The 17,571-nt window shown below is 39.0% G+C and overlaps 1 protein-coding gene across 2 annotated transcripts in view; it reads left to right on the forward strand.

Moving 5' to 3' along the window:
• LOC130236497 (rab GTPase-activating protein 1) overlaps window positions 1-17,571 on the forward strand; it is a 158,178-nt gene that overhangs the window by 129,644 nt on the left and 10,963 nt on the right. For both annotated transcript variants that reach the window (XM_056467219.1, XM_056467220.1), the window contains 4 exons: window positions 48-140; window positions 2,523-2,633; window positions 2,746-2,850; window positions 7,699-7,782. In XM_056467219.1, the coding sequence (XP_056323194.1) occupies window positions 48-140; window positions 2,523-2,633; window positions 2,746-2,850; window positions 7,699-7,782 (393 nt within the window). The remainder of the gene's footprint in view (window positions 1-47; window positions 141-2,522; window positions 2,634-2,745; window positions 2,851-7,698; window positions 7,783-17,571) is intronic.

Raw genomic sequence — 17,571 nt, forward strand, 5'->3', positions numbered from 1 at the left:
TCCACATTCAAATAATTTCTCATTTACTTGTGTTTAATATTTGACAGATCAGCCAGAAGAAGCTGAAGAAGTACGAAAAGGAATATCACACCATTCGCGAGCAGCAAGAACAGCAGGAGGCGCCGATCGAGAGATATGAGGTAGACTTTAACCTTCATCCGTCTGTGCATCTCTGCCGGGATATACACATCTGCATTCATAACTGCGTGCATATGAATATTTACATGATCCATTTGGGTGCGCGTGCGTTTGCTCATATGCGTTTAATCTCGGCCGAGATTTGGTTCTCCCTCTCAATCAGAGCTGGTTTTCTACTCTGCGTCGAGCTAAAACTCATCTTCCTCCATCCCCATCCTGTATCTGGTGCTATTAGCATATGCGCTTTGTGCTTATAATGAGCAGCGATGTGAGACGAGGTCACCGCTGGGCTCAGAGATGATGAAAAAATGGCCAGATGGATTTCTGATATCAGCGGCCTGCCAGTCAACTGTTAGCCTGAGACCCGTGCATGAGGAATTACTGTGATCATTTGTACCTGTCCGTCAGGGTTGGAGATTTACATTTACAGAGCACACTTCACACATTAAAAGAGCACTACAGTTCACAGAAAATACAATGCTGTTAGAAGTTTGCAGGATCACAAATAAAGACATAAATCAAAGTACATTGAAAATGGTTTGCTGGAGAGTGAACTTTAATATCTTAAAAGAACTTTGAATCACAACTTTTTGTGTTTTGCTGTAAATCGGGGGCTTTCACGGATTTAAAGTTAAAAAGATATCTTGAAGAGTAATTCATTAAAAAATGTAATGAATCTGACAAAGAATAGATGAGTTATTAAAGTAAACTAAATCTGAATAACACCTTACAATTTTTTTTAACTCTACAATAAGCAAACTCTGGTGTGAAACTCTGCCAAATGGTAATGCAATAAACATTATGTGTGGTTCTAAAGCAGCTGTACATTTTCAGTGAAGTTTAAATGCAATAGAGTTAGCAATGATATTAATAGTGTTAAAATGATTAACAATACAGAGCTAAACAATACATGACCGCTTTGCCAACACTAAAACAGGGTTGTTATTTAAAGATACGGTTAAGCATAAAATAATATAAAAAATCTGTAATTTACTCATCCTTTACTTGTTTCAAACCGTTATGAGTTTCTCATTTCTGTTAAACACAAAAGAATATACAGTGCTCCACCTATAAGAGTACACCCCTCACAAACCTCTCTTTTAAATTAATATTTTCTATATGATTCTTTATAGAAATTATTCCATATACAGTTGAAGTCAGAATTATTAGCCCCCCTTTGAATTGTTTTTCTTTTTTTAAATATTTCCCAAATTATGTTTAACAGAGCAAGGAAATGTTCACAGTATGTCTGATAATATTTTTCCTTTTGGAGAAAATCTTATTTGTTTTATTTTGGCTAGAATAAAAGCAGTTTTTAATTTTTTAAAAACCATTTTAGGTCAAAATTATTAGCCCCTTTAAGCTATATTTGTTTTCAATACAGAACAAACCATCTTTATACAATAATCAAATATAAGCTTTATTTTGTATTTTCTATTTATATTCAAGTCAGGTGATTGGCTGTGCCGTTCTACAGCTTGATTTTCTTTCTCTGAACATATTTGAGAGTTTCTTCGACTGTGTTTTGGATTATTGTCTTGCTGAAATGTCCACCCTGTATTCATCTGAATCATTCTGGTAATATAGACGTTGGACTGAAGCAGATAGTATTAATTTACACTGATGAAGGGCAGAGGGTTGCTGAAGAACTACTGAGAGATTTCAGCTACTGTCTGGGCTTTCACTGCCTTTCTACACCTCCCTTTCTTCATGTGTTCAATACTTTTTTCCCTTTGTCATTTCATTTTATTACACATAACTTCATTTGTAAACTTTTGTTTTCTTTGCATCTGTGGATTCCTTGTTACCAATATCCTGTGAAAATTCCTGTGAAGTCAACAGCACCTTTAAAAAAAATTATTTTTTCCGCATAGTTTTCTGAGAAAAATGTTGACATGTTCAATACTTATTTTCCCCGCTGTATATCTGCTAAAGGTCATTTTCATTTATTATTGTGTTATTTTTTAGGCATTACCTATTATATATTAAATTTGATACCTGTAATGTTAATGTAAATAACTATAAATTACTATCCAATAGTATGGTTTTAATGGTATTGTAATTAGTATCACTGGTAAATGTATTGCATTTTAACTCTATGTATTTCCTTCACTAAATATGTAGAAATGCTTTAGAAGCGCACATTCTTTTTATGTTGCATTATTATTCATGTCATAAAGAGACTCTTGATCCAACAGCCAGAGGACTGAAAGTCCAGTCAGTGGTGTGTTAATTGCTTTCTGACATATTTCCCTCCAACTGGTCAATTTTTAATCAGGTTTCTTCTCCAAGGTTCCTTGTATTCCCAGCACAGTTAACCATTATAGTGACAGTCACAAGACACTGATGGAGTCACACGCTCACACTCTCTATCTGCTCTCTAGAGAGAAAACCGGCGGCTACAGGAAGCCAACATGCGACTGGAGCAGGAAAATGACGATTTGGCTCACGAGCTGGTCAGCAGTAAGATCGCCCTGAGGAAAGATCTGGACAACGTAAGCTTTTGAGCCCATTTTAAAAATGATTTCTTTCTTTTTTTAGTTTCTGACATGGCTGTGGCTTCTGGTATGTACATTAAAACTCAGTGTGTGTTGTTTTTCCTCATAGGCTGAGGAGAAAGCAGACGCGCTTAACAAAGAGCTTCTCATCACTAAACAGAAACTGGTGGAGTCGGAAGATGAGAAAAGACGACTGGAGGAAGAGTCTGCACAGGTCAGAGACTTCCTAAAACACATTCACTTTTAGGCAGAGACTTTCATAGTCGCATACTGTATGGGAATGGTGCACTGACTAACAAAGTGTCACCAAATCAAAACTCTTTATTTGCGCTCATTCTTTGAATTGCAGCTTGGCTCACTCTTTTTCTCAGTATCATGAGGTGCATCGTGAAAATGTGGGATGTTTTTTAAAAAGTATTGAGAAGTTCAGAATGGTGTTGTACTGTAATATTTTCACCTTTACCATGCCCAATCACAATTTAAACATTGTTAACACAAATCTATATTAAAATGTAATTAATAATATTTTGATATAATAAAAAAATATATAATTTTAAATGGTTTAACATCACCTTAAAGCTAAATATGTGTCTAATTATTTATACAATTAAATGGATAGAAAATTCTGTAATCATTTACTCATCCTACACTTTCCAAACTGTGTTGAACACAAAGGAAGATGTGCTGAATATGTTGGGAAAAGCCATTTAACTTCCATTTCATATAGTTTCTACTATGGATGTCAATGGCTGTTTTTTCCACCTATCTTCAGAATATCTTGTTTTGTGTTAAGCAGAACAAATTCATAAATGTTTAGAACCACTGAGTATGAGTAAATGGTGAGGGAAGGTTTTCCAAAAGTTTCATTTTTGGGTGAACTATACTTTTCAAAGACAGACATAGCTATGCATGTTATTTCATCTTTGTGAAAACAGTGACAAAGAAAACAGGCAAATTCCCAGGGAAGGACTACATTATCCATAATTTAAAGATTACGTGATCTGCCAATCATTTATGAAAAGAAATTGTCTTTGTGTGCTTCGTGCGTTTTTTTTTTTAATGAAACCACATTTAACAAGACTCAAAATCCCAGATTAATTCTGCTTTATTGGATGAAATGCCTATGGAGAAAACAAAATTGTTAGTTTAGTAAGAAAAAAAATGAAATGATGCACTACAAATCAAACGATTTAATAATCTTAAAGGGGACATATTACTCAAAAATCAGTTCTATAACGTGTTTAAAGATGTGTGGCAACAGTCTGTGAATATAATCAGCTTCTAATAGTAAACATTTATTAATTCTGTATTTTTATAATCACAATTCATGAAAACAGTCTGCAGAAACACATTTTCATTGTTCTCCATTTGTAAGTGTCATCAGAGTGGGAAAGCCCCGCCCATTAGTGACGATCTCTCCCTTATTAGCATAGTGAGAAGCAGCTGTCCGCCATTAGAGTTTTCCCCTTCTGAAGATGCTGTCAGCATCTAAGAGGTATTATAAATGTGGAGTTTTAGGATGCACAATCGAACTTAAGCTGCGTCCCAAATCGCATACTTACTATATGCACTATTCTGTGCCAATTTTAGTATGTAGTGCAGTGCATTCACACTAAAATATTCTTTTTATTCTAAAAATATTAAATGCACTTTAATTACCTGGATTATGCACTTATTCAACTGTTAAAATGATGTGTGGAATGATGGACACTTCACGCACTCAACAGCCGCTTCTTTGCTGATGCTTCTTTAGGGCACTGATGTTGGATTAGCTTATTTATTTAGGATTGTGAAAACAAAGTTCTCCTTCAAGAATGATTATACTCCCTACCAATGGTGAATGCCGTTATAATCATTGCAGGTATTATTTGGTAGTTTGGTTAGTTATTTGGCAACCGTCAAACGTCATCAGGGAAACGGTTTGAATTTCCACTTAGTAAAAACCATTAGTGTTCCATTTGAGCTGACACTACATTCATATACATTGCTGTTGAGTGTGTAAGTGCATAAGTGCATAGTGGATAGTGTGCCATTTGGGACGCAACTACTGTATTCCCCTTCTTCTGAGACAATTCTTTTCGCATTTTCGTTTTTTCACAACATTAGAGCTGTTTTTTTTTGTTAATCTATGATGACACACAGGCATTTGTAGCTTTGCTCTCTTTTGAAAAAGCACAGTCTCATTTGAATTTAAAGTGACAGTCACAAAAACTGCACAGTCTCAAAGAGATATAAAACATTATTTGTATGAAACTTCCCATACACACTTTAGGGACATCAGCAACTTATTTCACATCTTGCATAAAGCATGTTACATACTCTAAACTTTGCACGGCTCCATGAAGCAACCCAGACTCCTATCAATAAATAAAAAAATTTACATGAAAAAAGACCTCTAAAGCTAAATTGTGAATGTAAGAGTGTTTGGGTGTTTCACAGTGTTGGGTTGCGGCTGGAAGGGCATCTGCTGCGTAAAACATATGCTGGATAGTTTGGCAACTTAGGCAACTTGGGTTGCCAAATTCAACTGTGGCGACCCCTGATTAATAAAGGGACCAAACTGAAAAGAAAATTAATGAATGACTGAAAGACACCTCTAAAATGAATGAGGAGCCCGGAGTCTCATCTCCCATTGAGATGAAAACAACAACAAAGATGATAGACCAGAGAAATAACGTAATGTCAAATATATCCGACATTTAAATTTAAAGGAGACATAAAAATCTTGCAGAGGTAAAGCCAAAATAACAAAAACTCAACAACTAACTAAGTTTTAAACGCTCTTACCTGCACATAAATGAAAACAAATTAAACAACATTCACTTACCTCCTTCCTTACCACAAAACATGATAAAACTTAAAACAAAATGGCACCCTTCTCATCACATGCGTCTCCGTACATTGATCTCAATAGTTTAACAGTCAACAGTGTTAAATTCGACAATATCGCCAAACAAGCACAACTTAAATTCTCACAAATAAACAAAACAAGGTTTAAATGGACTTCACCAACACACCTGCAAGCTCCCATGTGTGCCAAGTGTGCCACGTGCCTGCTTTTGAGTGATGCTCCTGGCCATTAGATCGCCCCCTGGGGACTGGCTGCAATAGAAGTCATAAAGCCCGCCTTCTCTGTGTTAATGAACGAGACTTGAGCCCAAATTATAAAAAAAATTACACTTGCAATAAAATGTCCCGAAAGATGGTTTTGGTCAATTTGGTTATTAAGCTGATACAGTATGTTTTTAGCCAGTAATTTAATGGGATAAAAACGGGGCGTGTCATCGTGATTGACAGTTTCTTTAAAAAGACTGTCGGACTTTCGTGAAGAGATTGAAGTGTTTTTATTCAATTTCTGTGTTATTTTACCATGATAAAATGAGTTGTTTAGCAGTAAACTATACTTTCTGACATACAGGATCTGATGGATCACTGTTTATTCGGTAAAGTCAGGTGCTTTATCAGGCTTTATTTATAGTTTGCTGTTACACGCCTAGCCATGATGGGGAAAATACAGGTGATTGCTATCTAGCAGTAATTGTCTTTATGGGTCTGAAATAATAATCAGGAAGACAGAACTAATGTTAGCCGATGTCCACATTGATTTCCTGTCATGTTATTTGAATTTCATTTAAAGGACGTCTCTGACATTTTAGTTTCGGCATGTTATTAAGTATAAAAAATATGAATGTTCTAGAAACAGAATCTGTAGAAGCTGTAAATGTTATAAATTATTTATATACATCATGTATCGTTGGCTTTTTATTTGAAAGCTCCTAATAAACATTAAAATGAATGTAAATTCCTCTTTGCCAGATATTAAGACATCAAATAAACCAAATGAAAATGGAGACAAAAAAATGATAAACAATATACAGAGTTGTTGCAGCAACTGATAGACATTGGTTAATGTATTAATACTGCAAAGTTTATTGTACAAATTGACAAGGATTATTTTATATAGTGCAGGGATGGGATGTGTAAATATTCTGCTGATATTTAGAAGTCTTGCTGTATTTATCTTTAAAACGCACATTTTTTTTCCGCATAATAAATCGTTATCTATGGTGTGTATATTTTGGGTCCTGCTGATTGCAAATTAAAAATAAAAACCTTTCTAAAAATCTATGTTTTGTTTATATGTTGTTGTTCATATTTTACAAATGTTATTTCTACCACTGTGAAGATGACAAATACCAACAACCCATTATAAGAGAAATATTTTTTGTGCTCATGGCTTAGTCTAACTTATGCTAAAGTGTTTGAAAAGTTGTTTATTTCTGCAGTCCAACATATATTGTTTATATTAAATTATAACAGCTTGCACCACCAAGTTTTTTTAATAAATCGTATATTATAACAAGTTTTTAAATGTACAGTAAGTGCTTATATTTATATTAGCGAGCCTTTGTTATAGTGCAGATACGGGCGGTCAAATGAGAAGTTCGGGGGGTGTGGTAAAGTTGACACAAGCGTTTGGTTGGAAGCTTGATTACGGGGCTCCGCATCCAGCTCCATCTGGTAGTCCCTTCTGCGCATACCCAGGCTCCAATTTCAGCAGTCTTCTGTGACAGTTTGTGCCCGTCATGAGGCCCTTTGCCTTCAAAGCTATCAATGGGAAAAGGCGCTGTCGCGTCGTCCATATTTTTTACAGTCATTGGTCGACTCCTGTAATAATACCTGTCAGAAAGACAGTGGAGAGAAGAAAACCACAACAAAAAGAAACATATACAACAACACAAAGAAAACTCACTAACTTCAAATCAAATAACTTTTGTTTTATATTATTGTTAAATTCATAATGAGTAATGGTTTATTATATTTATGTCAGTGTTTATGCTGCAGTATCATGGAACTAGAGCAAACTCACAGTATGCTGGATGTGTGTTAGAATTGATTGTTTTGAGACAGTGGAACAGTCTGGCCTGTGGACACACTTGTCCTAAATCAATGTCCTCCAGAGGGGACGCTTGGCTTAAATATAGGATCGTTGTAATATGACTGATTTCTATTTAGTTGAAAACGCAGAAGGGTTTATAACTGTGTACATCTGTGTTTTCAGCTGAAGGAGATGTGTCGGAGGGAGCTGGATAAATCTGAGTCTGAGATCAAGAAGAACGGCTCCATCATCGGCGAATACAAACAGGTGAAAACACACACTGACTTGCACAGCCTGCTGGTCCTGTTTGAGATTCTTCCGGCCTTCTATCACTGTAATGAAGTCCACTATGTCTCTATTAGGACACTGGCTGCACCAAACTCTAAATCACTTTAAATGGTCCGGTCTCTGTCATGTCCTATCTTAAAACACCCAATCATCCAATTAAATGACCTTCATAAAACTCTTAACTGAGGCACTCGATGAACGTGCATTGCTTTTACAGTATGTTTTCCTTGCCCTGCCAAATAATTGCATGATTTATTTTTATGCATGCTTTAGTTTTTGTGTTTGGCAGCTCTTTTAAAAGTGATCTGTTGAGCTAGTTAACGTGGGTCATTCTAAACAAATATTGGTCATAATTTACCTATAAGCCAGCGTGGTTCTTAAAGTGATGTTTATGTGCTAAACTCTGGGTTTTTAGCTTTACATCAATGTTTGTGGTATTATACAATTATCCAATATACAATTTCCATTTTTGGTACCATAAATAATTGCCATGCCCAGACACCTTGTCCCATATGAATCCGTTGTGGGGGGAAAAAATAGTCTTCACGCAGTTCCCCTCTCGCTTCTTCAAAAAAAAGAAAAAGAAAAGGAAATACTGTGTCCGTTGATTCGAACTGATGCTGAACAGAGACTGGCAGTGTGTCAAAAGTATGAATACACACACCATTGAAAATAGCATACAGTAGGCTACAGCAGTGGCTCTCAACCATCAACCAAAATTTTCAACCAAAGTCTTTGTATTCCTCATCACTTTGTTTGTCATCAAGTCGCTGTGAGATAAAGTGGAATAATTTGTCTTTCATTTATACAGTGGCTCTGAATTGTCGAAATGTTTGCTATGGATGCAATGATAAAGTTTCTGAGGCAGTGTGTAAATAGGATTAACACTACATTAGGTCATATTTATTTGTTCACGTACCTAAATTTTAGACTGAAAATGTAGGTGAACTGTAGTGTTACATATCATCATATTAAGTATTGGTAACTGCTACTGACTTTTATCAAAGACAAGACATGTCACTTGTATAGTTATGGATGGGGAATAGTGTAACGGTCAATATTGCGAATGAAGCCTTGTCTACTATTACAGGAGCCAATCGGTGATCATTATAGACTGACGTTTCTTCGGGGAAAAGCTCGGACCAGACGTGTGCTTTTACGACAGTCTGGTGGTCAACAAATGCACTGGAATCTCAGTGAACACCTGCTTCACAGACATAAGAAATATATCAGAATCAGAATCAGAATCGGTTTTATTGCCAAGTGTGCTTCACACACACAAGGAATTTGTTTTGGCTACAGAAGCTTCCAGTGTACATAAAGTGACAAGTGACAACACAAAATAAATCTGAAAAAATAAGATAATAGTAATAAAAAATGATGAACATTAAACAGATGTGGTTAGTGAAGAAACCTGGATGTTGAGTTGTATGTACAGATTGTTATAAATATACAGGTTATAAGGTGCTGTGTACAAGTGCGAATGTAGAAAGTATTGCATTGTATATTGATATAAGGTGCTGTGTACAAGTGCGTATGAGAAAGTATTGCACATGTTTATTGCACAGTAGGGGAATATTTAACTGTTCATAAGGTAGACAGCCTGAGGAAAGAAACTTTTCCTGTGTCTGGCTGTTTTTGTGCTCGGTGCTCTGAAGCGCCGACCAGACGGTAACAGTTCGAACAGGTAGTGTGCTGGGTGTGAGGCGTCCAGAGTGATTTTGCGAGCCCTTTTACTCACTCTGGAAGAGTACAGTTCTTGAAGTGTAGGAAGGGTAGTGCCAGTGATTCGTTCAGCAGTCCGGACTATTCGCTGTAGTCTACGGAGGTCAGTTTTGGCAGCTGAGCCGAACCAGACGGTGATTGAAGTGCAGAGGATGGATTGGATGACAGCTGAGTAGAACTGTACGAGCAGCTCCTGTGGCAGGTTGAACTTCCTAAGCTGACGAAGGAAGTACAGTCTCTGCTGGGCTTTCTTCACAATAGAGTCTATATGAGTGTCCCACTTCAGATCCTGAGAGATGGTGGTGCCCAGGAACCTGAATGACTCTACTGCAGCCACAGTGCTGTTCATGATGGTGAGTGGGGGGAGTGCAGGGGGGTTTCTCCTGAAGTCCACTATCATCTCCACTGTTTTGAGCGTGTTCAGCTCCAGGTTGTTGTATCTGCACCATAACGCCAGCCGCTCCACCTCCTGTCTGTATGCAGACTCGTCACCGTTCTGGATGAGGCTGATAACAGTAGTGTCGTCTGCAAACTTAATGAGTTTGATGGAGGGGTCTTTTGCAGTGCAGTCGTTGGTGTACAGGGAGAAGAGCAGTGGAGAAAGAACACATCCCTGGGGGGCACCAGTGCTGATGGTGCGGCTGTCGGATGTGATTTTGCCCATTCTGACTAGCTGCTGTCTATCTGTCAGAAAGCTGGTGATCCATTGACAGACAGAGCTAGGAACAGAGAGCTGGGCCAGTTTGTACTCAAGCAGTGATGGGACGATGGTGTTAAAGGCAGAACTGAAGTCCACAAACAGAATCCTTGCGTAGTTCCCTGGTTTGTCCAGATGTTGTAGGGTATAATGCAGTCCCATGTTGACTGCATCATCCACAGACCGGTTTGCTCTATAGGCGAACTGCAGGGGGTCCAGCAGGGGTCCAGTGATGTCCTTCAGATATGCTAGCACCAGTCTTTCGAATGACTTCATGGCCACAGATGTTAAGGCCACAGGTCTGTAGTCATTGAGTCCTGTGATCTTTGGCTTCTTTGGGATTGGGATGATGGTGGAGCGCTTAAAGCAGGATGGAACTTTGCGCTGTTCCAGTGATCTATTGAAGATATGGGAGAAAATGGGAGCCAGCTGGTCAGCGCAGGTTCTCAGACAGGCTGGTGAGACACCATCTGGCCCTGGTGCTTTCCTTCTCTTCTGTTTACTGAAGATCTGACGCACATTTTCCTCACTGATCTGAAGAGCAGGGGGGGGAGAGAAAGATGGCTGGAGGTGTTGATGGCTGTGTAGGGCGATGGTCCGGGCTGTGTTGATGTGGTGTTGATGGCTGTGTAGGGAGATGGTCCGGGCTGTGTTGATGTGGTATTGATGGCCGTGTAGGGCGATGGTCCGGGCTGTGTTGATGTGGTGTTGATGGCTGTGTAGGGAGATGGTCCGGGTGGGTGTGAGGTGTCTGGTCATAGGTGTCAAACCTACAGTAGAACACATTCAGCTCGTTTGCAATATGTTTATTGCTGTCGATACTGGGGGACGGTGTCTTGTAATTAGTGAAATCTTTTAAGCCTCTCCACACTGATGCAGGGTCGTTAGCTGAAAACTGGTTTTGCAGCTTTTTGGCATAGCTTTTCTTAGCCACACCAATCTCCTTTGTCAATGTGTTCCTGGCCCGATTGTACAGGATCCTGTCACCACTCCTGTAAGCATCCTCTTTGGCCTGACGAAGCTGTCTGAGTTTTGGTGTGAACCATGGTTTATCATTGTTAAATGACAAGTAGGTCCTGGTAGGGATGCATAACTCCTCACAGAAACTGATGTATGATGTTACAGTCTCTGTGAGCTCGTCCAGATCTGTGGCTGCAGCTTCAAAAACATCCCAGTCAGTGCATTCAAAACAGGCTTGTAAGACCTGCTCTGTGTCGTTGGTCCATCTCTTGACAGTCCTTAATACTGGCTTAGTAGTTTTAAGTTTTTGCCTGTAAGTTGGTATAAGATGAACCAGGCAGTGATCGGAGAGTCCTAGAGCTGCTCTGGCGACGGAGCGATATGCATCCTTTATTGTGGTGTAGCAATGGTCCAACATTTTATTGCCTCTGGTGGGGCATGTAATGTGCTGTTTGAATTTAGGCAGCTCATGTGTGAGTTTTGCCTGATTAAAGTCCCCAAGTATGATAAAAGCAGAGTCCGGGTGTTGTTGTTCTGTCTCTGTGATCAGATCAGCCAGCTGTTGCAGCGCAGTACTCACGTGTGCTTGCGGTGGAATGTAAACACAGACGAGAATGAACGAGGAAAACTCTCTTGGTGAATAAAACGGCTTACAGTTAATGAAAAGCACTTCCACATCAGGACAGCACATCTTCTTTAACACAGTTACATCCGTACACCACCTTCTGTTGATGTAAAAGCATGTCCCACCACCGCGCGTTTTGCCCGTTGACTCCGTATCGCGATCTGCTCTGTACAGCTGAAAGTCCGGTAGGTTTAATGCGCTGTCCGGAATGGCTTTGTTTAGCCAGGTTTCCGTGAAACACAGGACAGCAGAGTTGTTAAAGTTCTTGTTTTTGCATGTGAGCAGAAGTAGTTCGTCCATTTTGTTAGGAAGAGAGCGGAGATTCGCCAGGTGAATGCTGGGCAGCGCCGTTCTGAAGCCGCGCTGTCTTAGCCTGACGAGCGCGCCGGCTCGCTTCCCACGCTTGCGCGTCTTGTAGCGTTTCCACAATGCGGCTGCTCCGCCGACCACAATGTTCCGCAAAACGCCACAAAAATCAAAATCCAGTTCTTGATTAGTTGGTGTGCACTGCCGAATGTTCAGCAGCTCGTCCCTGGTGTAACTGATCGTGTTTGACAAACATAAAACAGGACAGACTAACAAAAACAGTACAAACACTGGAGAACCCCACGCCGAAGCGGCCATCCGCGGCGCCATCTTGATGAGGAATCCACATAAAGCTTGAAATGTGTACTTTTAAATGAACCAACTACACTTGAAAACAGAAGTTTTTTGGTTACAAATCTGTATGAAATGAACGCGAGGTACAGTCCATCCTGTCAAACGCACACCACATGACAACAACTACTCAAACTATGCCCCCAATCTAGTAAACAAAGTACCGCTGTCATTTCTGGAGGAGATCGCAGTCAAGACCAAGTTGTGAATTACTTCAGAAGAACAGCGCGATCAGACGATCATTATCCAGAAAATGATAATGTGTAGAGCGGCCATAATTGAGGTTGGTGTCGTGATCTCGTTCCTTTCGAGTGCGCATGCACATTAGCTTGGACACCCTGAAATAAATCTTATTTTGTTTGATGCGATCTTTTAGAAATGAAACTTATGAGACAGTTATTGTTGGATTTTATTAGTGATTCCAAATATGTAATGTAATCATAAGCTTGGCAAACAGTTTTGGAGAATTTAAGGTTTCTCAATTCAGACAGAATGCCCAAGCATACTGCCCGAGAGGCGTTTCAAAAATGGCAGCCGAGTGAAATGACTTACCTTAAAGGGACTATGCTTTTATGCTGCAAGGATGAAAAAGGAGAATTGACCAATTCTTCACTCCCGCTTTCATGTTTGACGTCATTGTTTGATGTTATTTTTACCCACAAACAAAGAAACACATGTTGTGTTTTGTCCAAAGATTGTCAGTTTGAGGCATGTGATTGTTCATCATTTAGTTGTGATATCCAAACACTGCATCATTTTATATAGCACACGTTTGCCATCAAAATATAGAATGAACTGCACAAAAGCTGTGCGGTTTCATAACCTTGGGATAAATCCTGAAGGTGTAAACCCTTTACCCAGTGCTTAATTTGTATATGAACAATTTCTGGAACAAAATCAGGAAATAAGTCACCATGATTGAAGCCCACCACACAATTTCAGTTTCCCCTGAACGTGACATCACTAAACTGTGATAACCCAAAAAAGCATCACATTTCTGAACTGTCTTTGTTATTTTGTGCCTTATATGGGTCATTTGTGGATAAAAACTATCTACAAAGCATAATTTTTATGAAACATTACTATTCAGTTTACTAATACTACTCACATTCAGTTCGCTTTACTATTATGTGCCAAGTTAAACAATAATAATTAAATGACTCTCTTCAAGAAGAGCCTATGGTTACATCTTTCGTCCTGTTTTCTGGCTGGCTTGAGATCTCTTTGCTTCTGTCTCCTGCTATCCTGATCCAGGGGTGCAGTTCCATCTTTTCAAGATCTCTATTGATCAAGATCCCTATTAATCAAGCTCATTGTCTGATTTACTCGTGATTTTAAAGAATCAAAATATGCTTGACTGCCTCTTTGCCTTTGCCTTTAGGTAGGCCACTATGACATTATTCATTTTATCGCTGCTCACTGCGCGCAAAACAATAATCACCAACCAATAAGAGTGATTGTAAATGTAAGAAAGCTGATTGGTCGAGAATATTGTTGTAGGCCAATAGTTAACCGTGCCTTCTGCTTCAACTTCGGCCTGGTGACTACCTTTACACACAATACCTTTCACTCGCACTCACATTCTCTCTCACACACACTTGCAGGTATTCACCACTCACAAGTTAATGCTGGATCAATTAATATAAATACCGAAAAGCAGAACGCAAAAATCTGATATTTTACAGAACACGATCGGACAAGATCTGGCTGAAATTAAGCACTGCCTTTACCTGAAGAAAAAAAATAAAACTACTGTAGCACCAAGTAATCTAATCCAAGATTTCCTTCAACGTACCACCATTTTCTTTGGACCTTTCTACTATTATTCTTTTGATTACCTTTTCGGTTTTTATTTTCAGTCATGTAACTTCTCCTAAAAAAAAGATGATTAGCCTGTAAGAGACAAAACATGATACATCTTATGTATTCATAAGCCTCAGGCGCTATTGGTTGGTGTATGCACATATTTTTATCTGGTCTTTTTCTTCTGCTTTTGCTCCTGGCTGGAAATCTGTCAGCCGTTTGAGCCGTATGGTTGAAATTTTGGCACACTGATTAGGGTTTCAGTATCCCAGCTGGCAATTATGGTATCAGTGTCTCGAACAGTCCTCCTCCAGCAGCGTTGGCATGAAATAGAAAATTGCTGGTCTTGGTGTCAATTGTTTTTCCGTGCTTGCATTTCAATTTTTCTTTTTTACTTCAGAATTTTTAATCAAGGTGGCACGGTGGCTCAGTGGTTGGCACTGTCACTTCACAACAAGAAGGTCGCTGGTTCGAGTCCCAGCTGCATGGGCCAGTTGGCATTTCTGTGTAGAGTTTGCATGTTCTCCCCGTGTTCAAGTGGGTTTCCTCCGGGTGCTCCGGTTTGCCTCACAGTCCAAAGACATGCACTATAGGTGAATTGGATGCACTAAACTGGCCGTAGTGTACAAGTGTGTATGAATGTGTGTATGGGTGTTTCCCAGTACGAGTAGAGTTGTGGCCGGAAGGACATCTGCTGCGTAAAACATATACCGGAATAGTTGGCAGTTCATTCTGCTGTGATAATCCCTGATAAATATGGGACTAAGCCGAATGAAAATGAATGAATGATTTTTAATCAAGAAATCAACTCAGAAAAGATCTTCCAGTGAAACTGCTTCATCTAGTGTGTCCTCTGTCCTCTATTTAGAAATGACTAGAAACTTACATTTAAATCTGCCTTTATCCAGTCAACAACAGAGTGATGAACCAGTCCCATCCGCAAACCTACATGATATCAGCCTGATTCTGGCACGTTTCATTTGATGTTGAGTGTTGTGGGAATTTGTAAACAGTGGGTGCCAGGATATAAAAATCAATCATTTAATCTTGTGAAATGTGTCATAATGGACAACATCTGGCATAGTGTCCGAAGTGTTTAATGCTGTCCTGACAAAAAAAGGCATCTTTGGATCTTTTTAAACAGTAGAACATTCGTTCATTTCATTTTCGGCTTATTAATCTGGGGTTGCCAAAGCGAAATGAATCGCCAGCTTAGCCGGTTATGTTTTACGCAGCAGATGCCCCTCCAGCTGCAACCCATCACATATGGGAAACACCCATACACTTCCATTCACACACATATACTACAGACAATTTAGCTTACCCAATTCACCTATAGCTCTTGTCTTTGGACTTGTGGGGGAAACTGGAGCACCCGGAGGAAACCCACATTAAGGATCTAGACCAGGGGTCGGCAACTATTGTGCCAATTTGGCCCTTCTACCACCACATAAAATTAGTTTAGAGTGGCAAAGCGTGATTTTAAATTAAATTATTATCAGGGTTCCCACGCTTCTTGAAAGAACTTAAAAGTACTTGAATTTCAGACTGTATGGATTCAAGGCCTGAAAAGTACTTAAAAACAAACATAGGTCCATGAAAGCGTCATACCTGCCAACACTCCCGTTTTTCCCAGGAGTCTTTCGGACCCATCTCCCGTTTTGTCCCGTTTTTGAAAACTCCCGGAATACCCACCCCCACCCCTCAAAATTTAAATCTTGTACTACAACATTGACAAACAATGCACATTTATTTGTATATTTCAGATACCACATTTTAATGTTACCAGTATTGAATTCAACAAATTTGATTCTTTAAACATGACTTTTTAAAATGCTCAAACTTGTTGAAAAAGACATTTGTAACATAAATATTAAGTGTAATGTTAAGTTTTCATGGCTATGCTTGGGTATGAATACAAAGGTGCTTGATTTAAAAAGTAATGGTGCTTTAAAAAGTCCTTGAATCTGGTGTCCATAAAATTGTGCGAACCCTGTATTATAACACAATGTAGCTAACATTTCTCAATCTCATTCAATACAGGTAAGAAAACCCATTATTATTTCATATCCAGATCAAGGCCTCCTGAGACTAGGCTACATTTACACTGCATGGTTCAAGTGACTCAATTCCAATTTTTTTTCTCCCCTGTGGAACAGATCGGATATGGCCCATGTACATGTAAACAGGAAAGAATCACAGGGATTCCGATTTGGATTTTCACCTGTCCATGCGAGTCGCGCATCATTAAAAACCATAGTGAATGACGTCAGACTGATGCTTTCATTTCAGAACAGACTTCAGCAGAGTCGCAAACCTTAAATCTCATACACGAGGACAAAAAAGGCTTTTATATTGTCATGTAGCACAAGTATTTAAGCATGTTAAAAAGAGAGAGAGAGAGAGAGAGAGAGAGAGAGAGAGAGAGAGAGAGAGAGAGAGAGAGCGAGCGAGCGCAACGTCCACCATGTAACCTATATAAACTAATGTAAAACTATTGCATACATCACATGCATAAATCATGCCATGGACATTACATTAAGATGCCTACTGATTTAAAAAGGCCTAGATTAAAAGAAGATGGCCAAATGAGAACTTTTCTGTCATAAATTATAGTAAAACAATGTCAAAAAGAATAAAAACCCTACAAACAAATTAAACACAGGAACAGAGAAAAGGGCGCTCTTTTATTATCAGCTGTCAGTCAGCGCCCGCTCTTTTTTTTTTTTTTTTTCTTTCTCTTGTGTTTTCGCATTTGCCGTTTGCTGTGTAAATGCAGACAATCGGATGTGAGTCACTTTTTATATGATGATGTAAGCAGGTCAGCAAAAAAAACTAATACATTCACAAAATTTGTTTTGACCATCAAGATCTGCAGTGTAAATGCAGCCTAAGTATCACGTATATGCAATTCTGCACACCTGTGATTCTAACCAATAGGCGCACAGAAGCATTTACCCAAGACAGCAAAACACACACTTTTTTTGTTCACCAATTCCACCTTCTTGATGACATCATGCACTAATTGAGACAGCAAGTCAAAAATATGTCATCCTGCAGTCATGTTAGCATGTTTTCCAAAATCCCGATACAGTAAATAGCTCAAAATGACCCTTTAAACATATAAGTCCAAACTGGAGCAGTTGAAGATGCTCATGTATGTTTAAATGCTGATTTGATGTGTGTGTGTGTTGAGCGTAGAGGAGAAGCTGGCCTGAAAGTGGCACCTTCCGTGCAGTATGAGAGCTTCTCTGTAAAAATAGTTGAGCTGCTGTCCCTGCAGAGCTCATTTTAATGGGGC

Source organism: Danio aesculapii, chromosome 10, assembly GCF_903798145.1.
Source record: "Danio aesculapii chromosome 10, fDanAes4.1, whole genome shotgun sequence".
Classification (NCBI taxonomy): domain Eukaryota; kingdom Metazoa; phylum Chordata; class Actinopteri; order Cypriniformes; family Danionidae; genus Danio; species Danio aesculapii.